The 16,732-nt window shown below is 47.9% G+C and overlaps 1 protein-coding gene across 2 annotated transcripts in view; it reads right to left on the bottom strand.

Moving 5' to 3' along the window:
• Nucleotides 1–6,587, bottom strand: part of TOGARAM2 (TOG array regulator of axonemal microtubules 2) — a 315,487-nt gene extending 308,900 nt beyond the window's left edge. Inside the window, exon 1 of one of the 2 annotated variants that reach the window (XM_078647517.1) lies at nucleotides 6,450–6,587. In XM_078647517.1, coding sequence (XP_078503643.1) covers nucleotides 6,450–6,477 — 28 coding nt within the window. In that variant the 5' untranslated portion in view covers nucleotides 6,478–6,587. The remainder of the gene's footprint in view (nucleotides 1–6,449) is intronic. The other variant, XM_078647518.1, reaches the window with a different exon arrangement.
• Nucleotides 6,588–16,732: the final 10,145 nt, after the last annotated feature.

The raw sequence follows: 16,732 nt of genomic DNA, 5'->3' as shown, positions 1-16,732 counted from the left end.
AACCATGGCACACTCCCCTGCCCACATAGGATCAGCCCCCATGATCGAACTTGTCTCCAGGGTTTGGCACAATGACAAGATCCCAGATTCCGCCAAACGCCTGGTCCAACAATGCTTAATATGCCTGCAACACAACCCCGGGAAAGGAACTGTAGTACCCCGGGGGGGATTTGGGGTCCCAAACCACCCATTTGAAGTCCTGCAGATGGACTACATCCAGCTAGACAGATGCCAAGGCCTGAAATATGTACTCGTCGTGGTGTGCGCATTTAGCAAGTGGGTGGAAGCATATCCAACCCGTGACAACACCGCTATGGCCACTGCAAAGGTTCTGTTAAAGGAGTTTTTCCCCCGTTATGGCCTCTGTCGTGTTTTATGGAGTGATAATGGCCCCCACTTTGTAGCCAAAGTTATCCAGCTCATCCTAAATGGGCTGGGTATTAAACAGAAATTCCACGCAGTCTTCCACCCTCAATCTGCTGGGCTTGTCGAACGACACAATGCCACACTAAAGCTTAAACTGGCCAAAATAGTGGCTACGACGGGCCTGAAATGGCCAGACGCCCTCCCATTGGCATTGCTATCGATGCGCTCTACCCCCACCCGACATCACTTAACCCCTTATGAAGTTGTCTTCGGTCGACCCATGAGCGTCTGGTCTGCCCCGAAACCAACTTCCATTCATGACGTTCCGGACGTCCTAATGTCTGATTATCTGTACAAATTGACTGAAACTTTGTCTGTCCTTCATCAGCAGGTGCAGCAGGCCATCCCCGATGCTTCCAGGGGTCCGGGTCACGCCATCCAGCCGGGGGACTTCGTGCTGATCCGAAATTTTCAGCGATCAAAGAGTTTGGAACCCCGGTGGACGGGCCCCTGGCAAGTGCTGATCACCACTCGGACCGCACTTCGAGTGGAGGGGAAGAAACACTGGCTGCACGCTCATCACTGCAAAAAGGTCTCTCCAGCCCTGGCCACGACAGACACCGTCAACACCCAAGAAGAGCTCCTGAACCAGGACCGACCATCGTTGAACTGCTACCCTGATACTGAGACACTTGAACTTTCAAAACATCCTGACCCCACTGTGCCATCTCGAGAAGGGTATTTCCTGCGTCGAAAGGAGGGAGCTTCGGCTAAGTAGGCCACGGACTAGGTTAAAGGATCTCAGAACGGTGACCCAAACTACCAAGGGTTACCTGGAGAGAAGCTAAAACTAAGTCTGTGGTCCTGCCCACTACCGAGCACCTTGAAGACGAAGATGATGGAAGCGCCAGATAAGAAGATGATGGAAGCGCCAAATAAGAAGCCGACGGAGACAGCAGGAAATACCCACTACAGAAATCCGAGAACAGACAGACTCCATAGCTCAAAGACAATTGCACTCTTCATCGTAATCCTCCTCTGTTTTCTCCTCATGACTACGCTCTGGATTATGGAAGAACACGCACCTGCTCACGAAACATTCCTAACCACTGCTCAGCCTACCACCATGAAGGAACATTATCTAATTTCGCTCTCTCCTCAACTAAGAGAGAGGCGAAAGGAGTTTTGGAACAACTCTTTCGTGCAGCTACTTCACCAGCACAATCTTGCCACCAACACCACCAACTGCTGGATCTGTGGGTTGCTACCCCATGCCACTGGACATTCAATACCATTCATCCCTTCACCCTTCTCTGTCCACGGCTCCTGCCTTGCCTGGCTGATCCTCCTGCAAGAGAGCTATACGGGCAATGCCACCTCCAGCAGAACTGCAGCACATTCTTCTCATGGGGCCGGGCGAAACAAGACAAAGACACACTTCTGCCCGCTGACCCCCAGCGACTCGATCCAAATGGACATCCCGGCTAAAGAACGAATCGAAATGCAGGTGTTCAACAATCCAACCAGACCCACCTTCTCCTATCTGCGGAAACGAACGGCTGCCACTCTGACTGTGGCCCTGTCGGTCATCAACGTCACAGGCCACATGTGTGTAGAAGGACTTGGGACACAGCTGGTGGGTCGCAGCGCTTGCCGCTTTACCAGCACTCTGGATTCCACGGATCCACCTTCCTTTGTGTCATCCCCAAACATGTATTTCATCTGCGGCACGAAGGCCTACACCTGGCTCCCCAAAGGCTGGGGGGGCACTTGCTACATCTCCTTCGTCCTTCCTCCAACTTATGTGGCCCCAGCGAATCACCACAGGCAAAAACGAGCCAAAGACGTTGAGCAAGCCGACTCAACAGGGGCGCAGTTCCTCGATGCTATGAAAGGACTCGTCCCCCTCTGGGGCCCGATGGCAAACAGCCGTGCCATCCGACATTTGACTCAGGCAGTCGAGACAACCATGAACATCACAGCGGGCATCTTTGCCAACAACACTGCCGAGCTCCAAGCGGTCCGTTTGGTGGCTCTTCAGAACCGCCTCGTTCTAGATGTGGTTCTGGCGGACCGTGGAGGAGCATGCCGCATTATTGGGTCCAGCTGTTGTACATACATACCGGACAACTCACCCTCAGTGTACAAAGCCATCGAACATCTTCACAGACTCTCTTCGGAAGTTCACCAAGAGCAAGAAGAATGGTCGCTTGGTGGTTGGTTCTGGGACACCGTCAAAAGCTGGGGCTGGAGACTGCTCACCATTATCCTGATTCCCGTAGTTGTAATATGTGGCCTATGCTTAGGAATTCAATGTCTGCCACCTATGTGTTCTTTATGTGCGAGTTGTATTTTTCCCAAAACTGTGGACATTGGAAGCGAACATATGAGAGCATTGTATGATACCGAAGTTAGGAATTTGATGAAAATTGACATTGAGTAAAGCAAGGTGGCTAGATATGTTGAAAAGGGGGGACTGTTGAAAGTTGGGCTGAAACCGTCAACATTATCGGCGCCCTCTTGCTCTCCTTAAACCTTTTGTGCGCGTAAAACAGCCGCCATTTTGGGCACCATGGCTTCCCTGCTCTCGCCGAGAGCCAGCGCGCCTCTCTCTCCCTCCTAGCTTCGCTGACAACCCCCCTGCCTGCACCTGCCGCGAATCATAAAACCCCTCTTCGGCGCTGCTCTGCCCCAGGCCCTCGTCCTGTTCCCAGCGCAACACCTCCCTTCTTCCCATTTATGATCCCCGGCCCTTTGATGCAAACCCCTTTTCCCCGTGTGCCCGTTTGTCTTCCCCGTTCCCAGGCCGACACCCAGCTCTGCCGATACCAATCCTTGCCCCTCCCCGTACAATAGAAAGTTTCCCCCCAGCAAGGGATCCCCGGGTTGATCAAAGCCCCCCGCCCTACGAGATCCGATCGAACCCCACACACTCCGTGAATCGGCGGAATATCCAGCTGCGCGATGATCATCACCTGTTGTGAACGGGGCAGGGACTTCCACTGTAACCTTGCGTGGGAACGGGCTGGGAAGGGGGATTCTGAGGATGTCTTTCCGTACATCAAAGTATCGACGAGAATGTGTTACATGCAATAAAGAGATAAACTTGTGTATAAGAGGCCAGGCCTCAGGGATGCAGTTAGAGCACCTCAGAACGATACCTTCTGTCCGTTTCGTTGTGTTCTCCTCCGGAGAGAATAAAAACCTTGTTTCCTGCCTTCCAGTCTCCAGCGCCCGCCTCTTCAATAGTTTAACTTCTTTGTGGGTTCAAGAGGCGACACCGCCGGGCAATACTTAAGGATCTTATATTCTGGTTGGTAGTGCCCCCCTTATTTTCAACAAAAGTCCTTCCCCTCATGATAGACTCGGACCTGTGTGCTTCAGTTTTAAGCTCCCAAGGGCTCAGGGCAGAGTATCTATCAGTGATGCTTGTCGCAGAGTGGGTGGGGTCAGCAACTTTCACTACCCCCATCCCTCACTTTGACGAGTAAGATACTGCCTTCTCCTCTCAGGAGGCAGCACTTTCATTCTTCTAGGAACCTCGGAGGCCTCCCTCCTACCACCTGAAAGTACCTCTGCAGCCCAGTAAGTTTTTATTTTTTTAATGCGTGCATGTGTATATGTATGTGTATTAGTGTTTGCATGCTGTGAATGGGTTTGTGTGTGCGCTTGTGAATGGTGGGTGTATGTGTGCTTGCTTGGCAATGTATGGGTGTGAGCGAGTTTGCATGTAGATGTGTGTGTGTGTGTGTGTATGTATGTGGGTGCATTTGTGGTCCTCCACCCCTGCCTGCTCAAATTACCACCTGCCACTGCTCTCCAGCCACCCCTCTCCTACACTATGTTGGCCACTACTATTGGCTTTGCCAATGCCGGGTACGTCTATAAATGTACCAACATTAGCAAAGTCAACAGCAGCAAGTGGCTGCCTTGAAAGCCTAATTCTTATACTTTCAAGATGGCCACCGTGTTGTGTGATGTTGTGTTGCACAAAGCAAAGCAGTGGGCATCTTGATAGTGTAGAATTTTTTTTTCACCCTTTCAGGATCACTGCCACCTTCCCTTACGCAAACACAGTGGCCATCTTGAAAGTATGAAAACATTATTTTGTGTACTTTTAACATGGCCGTCAGAGCCTGTCACATCATGTTGCATCTGGCAACATGGGGGAAAACATTATTTTCTATACTTTAAAGATGGCTGTTGTGTTGTGTCACGTCACATTGTAAAACACAACATGGCAGCCATCTGAAAAGTATTACAACATTTAATTTCTAAACTTTGGAAATGGCCGTCACATTACACCATAAAAATGTTCTGTTACGCAGAGTGGCCACTATCTGGGAATGATAACAAAATAGACGTTCAGGCTGTCTAAATCGCCTTATAGAATTATACCTCGACACCCTATGAGATAGAAACGACTGCAGCAGTTTTTGCTGCTGCCTCGTTCATATCAAGATACTCAATATAAACTTGCTTCACACTGCTTGCAAACTGAAACCTGATCGCAGTTTATGTTAGTTGATTAAATGTAAACTCTGAAGGACTTTTCTAAACACTTGATGCAGTTGTGTGCTTTGCAAGGAAATACACCCTAAGAAAACAAATGTTAGCATACAGCGCTCGGGCTCGCAGAGAATGCCATGCAGCAACTGGTGGATTCCTTAGCGCCTTGCATATGTAGCGCTTTGATACCGTTTGGTCTAATGCACTTTAGAAATACCACAAATACAAATTATATTGCAGATGAGGGCACGCCCAGTCTGTTACAGTTGAAGGCAGCGCTAACACATAGTCCTTTTATGGGGTGTGAGTGGGAAGCGTGCTAGGCTCCATACCAGCCTCAGTCCTTCAGAGAATCCACAAGCCTACTGAGAGAATGAACACAAGTGTGAAGCATAACAAGGGCCATAACATAAGGTTCAAGAATGTATGGTGACTGGCAGAGGAAGCCCAAGTCTGGCTGAATTTGAAAGAATCTCTGATTAGCCAGCACACCCTTTGATTCATTCTCCTGCACACTCCCCAGCTACATACCGCTTTGAAATATTTCACATATTTTAAATGTATCTAGTGTGCACCATAGCTCTCTACTTTCTAAATATGTGATTCTGGGAAGACTGCAGGCCACTCCTCACCCCTCCCAAGTAGAAACCTTACTAACAGCCTCTTTCAACTGCACTAAAACTCAACCATTTTGCTCACAGTCATAACTGTGGAAGGGACTGGGGAAATGGACTGCGTTATGGGATGGATAGATTATGTAAATTGGGTTGCACCTCTGAAGCTTGAATTGATGTTCCTAAATTCAGATTTTATATGACTTAGATCCGACACCTACGAGCAGCCGAGTGTTTACACACAGAGGTGGATGGGGTCCGATTGAGACCAGGTTACAGAACTGATGTGATGAGGAGGGATTTGAGACATGCCATCGAAGATTAATAAACAGCACACCCAACACAACTTTTTTAACGTATTTACATTGCACATATTTAGAATTTGTGCTCCATGAACATAAAGTGGATTCCCAAAATCAAACATTTTTGTCAAAGTGGGAACTGTAACCCAGGCTGCCATCTTATGTTTTTCATTCAAAAAAATGTATCCACAATGTGATCAGAGGATAAGAGAGTTAGTATGCATGGAAAGGTTTCCTTTCTTTCAAACATACATGTTCAATGTGTCCTCAAATGAGCATCACCCGTGTGTTTACGGATGTAAACAGCTTAGTCTGACTTTTACAGCAGGGCTCGCTGAACCTCTCAAAAAGTAAAATATAGTCAGTTTTTCAAAATATCGAGAACCAATATACATGGGAAATGTTTCCATCTAATACATTTATATGTTGGACATTCTAGAAACCGGAGGAGAGTCGAAATCAGCTTCAAGACAGCCCCTCACCATCAGAATTCACCATCAAAGACAGAAGACAGAAGGATGGACCAAGAAGTTCTGATGGCTTCTGGTTGGAATGGTCACCATGCAGAAATTCGTATAATGCATTTACCTGTAGATATTGCAATACATAATGGCATCTGAAATTCTACTGAATTGAAAGTCGTCTTGGGCACCCTTACCTGCAGCGATATCATCGTGCCGAGCCATGTCCGCGGTGGAAGGTCGTCCCTTCACGACTAGGTCTCTGGCGACCTGCTCCTGTTGCTATCAATACCTTCTCTCCATAATCCCCGGGGATCTGAGAAGAAATAAAACACAGAATTTCACATCTGTCCCTGGGTGATCGCTGTTGCATCGCGCCAGCTTCCACCTGCCTCCTCATTAGAATACTGGAAAAGGCAGCAAAGTTCAACCAGAGTTGAAGGAATTTACTGGCACTGATACCCAAAGCCAATAGTTGGCACTTGAACAGGCCACCTGTTTGCTCAAGAGCTTAGTCCACATGAACTCACCTTGCATCAAAAGATCGCCACCTCCCCCCTGCCTAGCAGCAAACCGCGCGCTCTTTAGCAGTGCAGGCGCAGGATGGTAAACACCGTGCATTGTCAAGGTGTCAGCCAAAGTAGCTATTTCTACAGCAACAAAAGACGTGTTGACAGGAAGGACTGGAAGGACAACACATCCGTGGTGCCCCTGGGGCCAGGAAGGCACGCAGGAGACGCGGGGTCAATTGTATCGCTTACACCGCCACCACAGCGGTGGTGAAGCAACAAGTCCTGACAGGCCAGAAGCGCTCACAGTTTGCTCTCAGTAGGATGTGGAAAGGCCCAGTGTGGATCCCAGGCACCCCACACACACAAACACCCACATACGCCAGGGCTGCTGAAGAAAGAGAGAACATGCCACTAATGCACGTGGTAAATAAACTTGATACGCACTGGCAGGCAAGGGAGCAGTGAGACCCAGTGTGTGCCAAATACTAAACTGCATTAACAATTAAAGTGTACAAGACAAAACTCTACGGTTTAACTGCCTGCAGGCTGCTCAGCACTCAGAAGTCAAAAAGCAGTTAAGCTCAGCTGCCAGCAGGGGGACTTACATGGGCAAACCACGCTGGGCAGAACCATATGAAAGAAAAACTGTAATCATGTCCCCCTCTTTCTGGCCCGGAAGAGCAACTGATGAATCAGGAAGTATTTGTAGGAGATGGGATTAGTTTAGGTGTCTTAACACTTTGTTTTAGGAAGTACACTTGTTTAGTTTCACATTTTTGTATCAGACACCTATCCACGCCTCGTAAGAATAAGCATTAGCAAAGCCAATAGGTGTGGCGTTGGCAGGCTGGTGTAATGGTCAGCTTCTTTTCTTTATTGCAAGAATATGGCACAAAAAAGAAAAAGTGGGCACCTAAACGTGGCTACTATACGCTTACATTAAAAATGTTACATTAAAAAAAAAGTCACTGATGCAACAGTCGTATTAATTACTGTTTTGTATTAAAGACTTTTAGTTGTGACACGCATTTTGCTGTTATTTGTGAAGGCGACCAGAATAAATTTCCAGCAAACCAAGCATTGAAATCACGATCTCACCTAAACAATTTATAACTTTAATAAGGAAACTGAAAATAAATCACTATCTAACTGGGCACTCACAGTGCAGGCACAATAAATAGTCACTTTTTTTAATTAGTGTAAACAAATAAATAACCAAAATGAAAAGGCAGATGTGGTGCAACCAGGTTTATCAATGAAGAGGAAGGAACTATTTTTAGGTGGATGTGAACAATGTGCAAAAATTTAAGAGCAGGTATCACAAAAACAATTGAGAATTGTTACTATTCTGTGCTCCCGTGCTTCGTTTGTACCAGTGGTTGCAGGCGGTGGGCACCGGTACTCATCCTTTGAACCGGAACATTTTTTTCATCATCGAAATTTGACCCAGAGCAAGATAAAGAAAGAAAAGGTAGGAAGATAGAGGAAGAAGCATATAGGAAAACTGACACTAGGGGAAGGGGCGGGATGAAAAACAAACCACTAGAGCGAGATAGAGAGGCAGGGAGTGTAGGATGGCGAGAAAATGAGGTGGGAGGCGGAATAAAGACTAGGGAGGCATAATGTTCAGCTACCCCAGGAGTTGCCAGTGCAGGCAGCAGGCAACTGAGGAAATCTTTAGGGCGCTACACTTGCGTTTTTTGATTACAAATTAAGCAGTGTACCCAAGTGCCGCAGCAGTGGTCCAACAATGTGACCGCAGGACTAATACATTGGTTTTTGGAAAGAGGAAAATTGTTAAGGGGCACCCATTAACTCTAGATTTAGCCTTTACATCGAGGCTGTAATATACTATAGAGCCTAGTCTGGTAAAACGTTGCTTAAATGATACCAATACCCTGTGTGCTTTCTCACAGGTATGCCATAAACCAGCAAGATCCTTCAAACAAGCTTGTCCTCTGCTTCACTTGGATCCAGGGAAATGTGGTGCGAGCTGTGACCACTAATCAGCGGGATGGCTTAATTTGAGCAGGTAGTTGCAGGTGGGGCCCACCTGCACTCTTTTCTTGGGACCATCACTAATTTTTCCTCATCAGACTTTCCTTCGGAGAGAGCGAGAGAGGGAAATACAAAAAAGATGAAAGAGAAAGATGGAAAAAACAGTGACAAAGGGAGAGAGCTGGCATGAAACAGAACCTGCAACAGTGAGACAAAGGGGCAGGGAGTGTCTGGTGGAGGTTTACAGAGGCATGAGATGGAATCAATACTATGCAGCCTTCATATTCAGCACTTCGATAATTGTAGCGCCAACCACAGGCTCCTGAACCAAACTTTGGGCCCTCATTCATTTTGTTACAAAATAAGCACTGAAGGGAATTGTTAAGCAATGGACATGCTGACACACGGAGGAGCCTCCACACTCAGCTGCGTCCCAGCACTCCGCAGCCTCTCAGAAAATGTGCACTGTGTTGCAACTGTGCTGTTACTCTACTCACCCATGCAGATGTCGCCGGTGATGCAGTGAGTGGTCTAAGTTTTACAGGTGCCGGGCTATAAAGGCTCTTTGAGCCTGGGCCCCACCTATAACTTATGTCAGGAGCCCCACAGCCTGGCCAGGACTCCCCACATTATTTATCCTGGCAGTATAGAATAACACCTATGGTAATGAAATAACTTTTTCTTAAGGGCTACTATCTAATCCTCTAATGGAACACATGAAAAATATGATCACCCTAAATATAATGGCATTGGCTCGCCAAAGTCCAAATGGTATGCGTGATATAGATTGATAGGAAGATTCCACCGGATGGTCGGGCAAGGATGCCCTGGTTGGTAGGTTGACTAGGGCATGTGCAGTGTGTAAAGACTTCAGACACAGCTCTGACAATGGAGCCGCCAGAAATGAAATCCAGGAAAGTGTTGGCAACGTGTGGCGTTGCGTATGAAACCATTCATCGGGAGAGATGAAAACATTTTTGGAGGATTGAGGCATGTAGCTAACCCTGGGTGGCCAACTACGCTACGCTCGTGAAGTTTGCGTAGTTTGTGCTACTTCGCGCTACACAAATTGGGCGTAGCGCTGCTCAAAATCGTGCCGCGTAGTTGCCATTTTTTGCTCGCTCGCAGTCCTCAACGTCAAGTTGGCGACCGCGAGCGAGCAAAATGACATCCCGGCGAGACTTTTTCCTTGTTCGCAATCAGCAACATCAAGTTGATCGTGAACGAGGAAAATAAACCTCCCGGCGAGATTCTCAACGCTGGGAGGTCAGGTTTCTCATTGCGTGTGGTCGCGTATGCTCGCGACCGCTCGCGATGAGAAACTACCCGTCCGCGTTGAGAAAGCTGCAGCTCGAGTAAAAATCTACTTGAGCGGCAGAAAACGACAGCTTGCACTATGCGAGGTGCCGTTTTCAATGATTGCACAGTGCAGACAAGCATCCGGCACTGTGCAATCATCGCGAACAGCGCACTACGTAGTTCACGTAGCGCTACGCGTATCTCGCGAAGTGCGAAGTGCACTTCGCGTAGCTACGCGTAGCGCAACTACTCGAACTACGCCCAGGGTTACATGTAGCAACACTGTTTTGCAGTCCACAAAGCAATGGTCAAGTGAAGTGGTTCAGTAAAGTTAGAGTTAGGGTGTCAAGTATTAATTGTACAAACATACATCATTTTATGTGGATGTACCATGTAACACCACACCACACTCAAGTCAAGTTTATTAGCTAACAGATAGATTCATGAAGCCAAATTGCGCTCGCAATGGCTGCGAATTCGCAATTGCGAACGCAATTTGAAGAAAAGCAATTCTTGAAAGTGAAAACTCAAAATTTGCGAATTCGCAAATAAATTCGCAGAATCCTGGAAGAAGGCCATTAGCGAATCGGAATATGCGAGATCCCATGGATTCTGCGAATCTATTTGCGATTTCGCTAAATATACGCTATCGCTATTCAAGAAAAATCGCTAAAAGCGAAAAACCCAAAAATCGCTATTTGCAAGGCGCAATTTAAGGAGAACCCAAACCAGGTGGTAACCATTAAGGAAAATAAATAAATAAATAAATAACTTTACAAAACTACCAAAAGGTTCACCTCTGACCAAACACACTTAAGGGGACGCAGCTGGAGCATGAGGACTCTCACAATGCCAGGACTCTACATGGTGGTCAGGCGGCGAAGGCTACAGCGAGCAGCACAGAACAGGCGCAGGATCCAGGAGCGAATATCCCGCCAGCGGATCACCCTCCTGGGCCAAACTGGTGAGAAAATTTACTCGAAGTACCGCCTGAATGGGGCAATGATCATCAAGCTGATCCGGGACCTAGACCCCCTGATGCAGCACCCAACAAGGAGGACCAATGCCGTGCCCACCCATGTGCAGGTATTGTGCAGCTTGCACCTACTGGCCTCCGGAAGCTTCCAGGGGATAGTCGCTGTTGCAGGGGGGATATCCCAGCCCACCATGTCCCGCTGCCTAAGGAGTTTCCTGGATGCAATGCTGACCCGGCTACACCACTACATCTCATTCCCCACTACCCAACAGGACTTGAATGACACCAAGCTGAAATTCTACAACATTGCACAATTCCCACATGTAATTGGATGCATTGACTGTACCCACATCCACATCTGCCCACCAGCACAAACGGAATACATGTACCGCAACCGCAAGTCCTACCACGCCCTCAATATCCAGATGGTGTGCAACGCCAAGACTATCATCACGGACATAGTGGCACAATATCCGGGGAGCACACATGACTCCTTCATCTTCCGGCACAGCGGCATGCACACACGACTGGCCAGGGGAGACTTTGGCGAAGGACACCTACTAGGTAAGTACACATGCCCCCAAATACTACACTGTGATCATGTATCTGCGCAGAACAGGCACTCACCCTGTGCTTCTTACCTTCAGGTGACAGCGCCTACGGTCTACGTGAGTACCTCCTCACCCCATTCCTCAACACTGCCACACAACAGCAACGGCGTTACAATGCTGCACACATACGCACAAGAAATTGCATTGAGAGGACATTTGGCCTATTGAAGAGCCGTTTCCGCATACTTCACAAGACTGGTGGGGCCATCAAATACACACCTGAGGTCTGCTGCCGCATCGTGGCCGTGTGTGCAATACTCCACAACATTGCTACCAAGCGCAGGATACCAGTGGAGATATCTGGCAGTGAGTCGGAAGCGGACAACCGCCCACCTCCACATGTGCGTCATGCACGCGGAGAAAATCCTGCAGAAGGACACAGGCGCCGCAACCACATCACTAATAACTGTTTCTAGTGCACCAATTCCCCTCACAAGACACTGCACTCATGCATGACTAATGAAATAATGACATGAGTTTGATTCAAGTCAGACCATATATCTTTATTGTTAATGCACAATAAATTGGCCTCTTGTAACTTTGGTCTCAGATGAAGAGAGTATTACTTCATACCTCCCCATGCAGGGGTAGAGGGCTTGCAGGGGTGTTCTGCATGGCCTCCCCGAGAGTGTCCAAGTTCTCACTGTCGGTTGCGATGAGACGCACCAAGTCGTCTCTCTGGGTCCTGAGGGACGGTGTCGGCCCGAGTTGATGCTGTGGGCCTGCTGCTGCGGCGACGTACAGGCACAGGCGGTAAGGATGCGCTGCTATTTGTCGATGCTACCTCGCTCACATCATCAGGCCCCCCTGGTTCTCCATGGGCAGTGGGCTGGCTGCCGAGCACTGCTGCTGTTAGCAGGTCTAGTGACCTGGCCACATCCTGGCAACACTGTACCATCTGGGCCTGCATGGCAAGTGACCTGCGTGCCAGCTGTGACGGTGCATTACCAACAACGTGGTTCGACCGGGTGTAGGCCGACAGGTGGGCCAGTAGTTGGCGGTGGCGGTGGCGGGTCATGTCCAGCTGGCTGTTCTCTCTGACAGCAGCGGTCATCTGGGCGATGTTTTGGCCAGTCGCCTGCAGCTGTGTGTCTATTGCTGCCAGGTGACGTGCCTGGGTACGGTGCACCGCCAGCATGCGGCGTTCAATGGCCAGTCCAGGATCTGGAAGTAGGAGTGCCCTGTCCGTGCCTGTTGAGGCCTGACGCTGCTGGCGTCTCAGTGCGCTGGAGTGTGTTCGTGCTCCAGCTGTGCGCCTCGTTTGCCTCCTAGGCACTGGTGGTGGGGCCTGTACCACTGCTGTGGGTGTCTGTTGTGGTGTTGGCTGGACACCTGTGGCTGCAGGGGTGGCCCTGTCCACACGGGGTGGTGGTGGTGGTGGAAGCACTGCAGGTGGCTGTGATGGACCGGGTCGTTGGTTGGACTGGCCCTCACCCTCAGTGTCCTCCTGGGTCTCCGCCATGTGCAGGGCCTCGCTATCTGTGCTGGGTTGCTCAACAGCACCTGTAATGTGAAAGGGTGCATGATTAATGTTATGTATCTTGCACATGCGATGTTGATACATGCATGCAGGCTTGCTTACCCTGACTGCCTTTTGGAATTACTGTGATTTGGCAGGTCTGGCTGTGTTGAGCTAACTGGGGATATATGATTTCACTACAACTACCACAATGCAATGGGGCATTTCAGGTGTGCATGGCCTGCATTGTTGGGGATGTCATATTGCTAGCTCAGGAGTCATGGGCATTGTTGGGGGACAGGGTCGCAGTCGCATGGCACTTACCGTCTGATTGTTGGCTGGGTCGGGACGAGTCCAGCTGGATCACCCCCACGCAGGCTTCTGGTGCGATGGTGTCCTCAATGAGGTCCTCCAATAGAGTGTTTGGTGTGGCTGTAGGTTCCCCTCCACCGGTGGCCAGTCGCTCCCCAAGCCTCTCGGCAATACGCTCCTTTGAACGACCTCTCAGGTCGTACCAGCGCTTTTTGAGGTCATTAATTGACCGCTGGGTCACCCCGACCGAATTTACTTTAGCACGGATGCGCTGCCAGATCCTGCGCTTGTCTGCCTCTGGCACCCTCCGGGAGTCTTTGCCGAAGAGGCGTGCATGGTCCTTGGTGACCCCCTCAATCAAATGCTCCAGTTCTAGTTCTGAGAACGTGGGTTTCCGCTTCCTCTCCTGCCCACTGCTCCCTGCTGCATCCTGGGACATGTTGTGGATTTGTGTCCTGCTGGGGTGCTGCACAGTCAAAGGTTTGGAGCTCCTCAGGTTGCTGCTTCCACTCTCTGGCTCTGTGTTCTGTTTGTGGGTGGGAAAAGCCTACTTCCTGGTTGTGATGTCATCAATGGGCTCGAAATGCGACTTCCCGTTTTTGCGATCTCGCAGTTAGCGAGATCGCTAATTGCGATTTCGCTAATTGCGAGATCGCAATTTCTACATGGAAAAATGCCGATTCTGCGAAATTTATGCGATTGGGGCAAAATCGCAATCGGCAATTGCGGCCGGTTGCGATTCGCATTTTTCAATCGCATTTCTACATGAATGCCATTCTGCGAATTTCAAATTGCGATTCACAATTTCTCGCAATTTGCTATTCGCAGAATGGCACCTTCATGAATCTGGGTGTTAGTTACTTAAAACCATTGCATGACAAAAACCGAGCCATAAAAGCATTACATAATAGAAAAATACTGCATAAGCAATCCAATCCATAAAAACCATCCTAAGAAAATAAGCCTAATTGGGAAGATCTTAAAAACGTGTAGTGCAGGTACAGCTGCGATAAAAAAGATGACCTTGAACACTTAGTTACAGGAGTGAGTCTCTTTCAAATGATGAGGGTGAAAAAGGCTGTGTCACCGGTACCTTCTTGATGGAAGGTAAAGCAGATTAAGAATGAGAAGAGAGTTGAGATTTTGGAATTAAAAAAGAAAGTGCTTGGAAAACAGATCAAAAGCTAAAGCAGTTGTGGCAGGAAAAATGGTGCTAGAGGACAGGGTTCAAGGTGAGTAACTGCTCTCCGTATGTGGGACGGCGCAGCAGTGGTGGGTGCATGTGGGATCTGGATGAGCGAGTAGATGGACGGGAGGAGACAGATGGACAAGCAAGGTGGGTAGGTTGGACACAAAGATGAAGTTCACTGGTGGCCCTCAACATTTTGAAAAGTTACAGCACTGAGGCTGGAATCGCACAGCATGGCACGCGCACTCAAAACCTTTTTGAAGCTATTGACACCTTTATGCCTGTCTAGAGTATTGTTACAGCAGCGGGGCTGTTCCGAATAACAATTATCTACTACATCTCAATATTTGGAATCAACAAAAACTCAAAGTAATTTGCAAATGGCCCCAAGCTTTAATTTTGCTCCAATTTCCCAACTTCAAATCATGACAGTGTTGATTTAAGTCTACAATCCTACAAAGGATTTTCCCTTCAGAAATTATCAGCCGGGCCTCTAAATCGGTATTGCCAAACTGTGGAACTCAGCATTGTTTTCACCAGCATAATTTTCAAAAATGATAATTTAACCTGTAAGCTACAGTCATTCTTGAATGCGTGGGTCTGTGTGATACAGAGAGTAAAACAGTTAAAATGAGTGTGAGAAACAGGAACTAAGAAACTGATTGATATAAGCAATAGAAAGCTCAGTATAGGAAAGGTAAAGTGTGTGAGAAGGGCAAGTAAGTGGGGTCTCCAGGAAAAGGAGGACTTGAAATAGGGTTTGGAATGTGTGCATGTGTTTGTGAGAGGAATACCCAGAAACTAGGTCAGACCGCTATAAAGGAACATAGGAGTTGAGCCCATCAAATAAATTAAGAACAAATACTCCTACCGCTGCGCTTTCAGACAGTTTCCGTACAGTTCGAATAAATCACCCGCATCATTCAATTCAATTCTGCAAGCGTTTCCATTCAAATCACATAATTATTTCATAATTGTTCAAGGCACATTGCACATCTGTTTCAATTCTGACCTTTTGCATAACAACATTATATGTGGAGTTCAGGACACCAGTGCCCAAGTGAAAAAAGTGAACGTGTACAAGCTTAATGAAAAAACATAATATTTCTTGAAATACCAAAATAATATAGAAATTAATAGAACAATGCTAACAATGCAGTCCATTGTGTATACCAGTCCGTTAATTCTCAACTTCTAGTGGGGTAATGTCTTTCAAAATCATCATCCCACATCGTGTGGAAATTGCGACAGGGAATGGAACTATCACATTTCTGAGGCTGCATATAGTTTTCGAAGACCTTTATGCCTCTATCCATTCCTTATGTCCTGTTACCCTGTCCAGTAAACTGTCGACGTGTTTCGACCCCTTCTTGTTTGGGGGTCGCCTCAGGACCTAGGCTGGTAGATATAATTCAAGGCAGAGAGTTTCTTAAGCATGCTGCTGTGACAGGCAAACAAATGCTGCAGTGTATGTTAAAAATACTTCAGTGTGGAGACAAGGGCTGGCGACCTGTTTCGGAAAACAAAGGAGAAACCGGGCGGTGAATGCTTGAGTGAATAATCATCTTGTGTCATGATGCACGCGTACACTCGGGTTGCTTACCCCTTTGCTGTAACGCAGAGAGTATCAGACTCTGTTGCTGGAGTCCATTCATGACCATGTTTGGTCCCTGTATGTATAAACGAATTGTCAACAATGACCTACATCATCTAATGGCCCTCTATTAAAAGAATTTGTTTGAAACTTACCAGAGACCAGATCTTTCAAATAGGCTATTGAGAGTTGGCAGTCTCGGCGGCTCTACTTAATGGATGTTAAAATTCCGAAGCGCCTGGAAGCAGAGTGTGTTTGTTAGAGAAGCATTAGATTGAGATGTGAGAGGGTTTGGATGAAAATGTGATGGTAAGAGGAGTGTGAGGGACAGAGAAGATGGTCTTTGAGAGAAGGGGGGAGAAGGTGAAACTAGAAGAAATGTGAAAGGAAGAAGTGAGAAGGGAGAGTATGAGATACAATAGCCTGGTGACTGCTAAGAAGAGTAGTGTATGTGGGGATCTTGAGGGAAGCAAGCAGGACAGAGAGAATGTTGCATAAGAATGGACTATTGTATGTGTGAATAAAAAGTG

Source organism: Lissotriton helveticus, chromosome 6, assembly GCF_964261635.1.
Source record: "Lissotriton helveticus chromosome 6, aLisHel1.1, whole genome shotgun sequence".
Taxonomy (NCBI): Eukaryota; Metazoa; Chordata; class Amphibia; order Caudata; family Salamandridae; genus Lissotriton; species Lissotriton helveticus.
The sequence above is the reverse complement of the archived record's forward strand: the minus strand, read 5'-3'. Positions and strand labels throughout refer to the sequence as shown.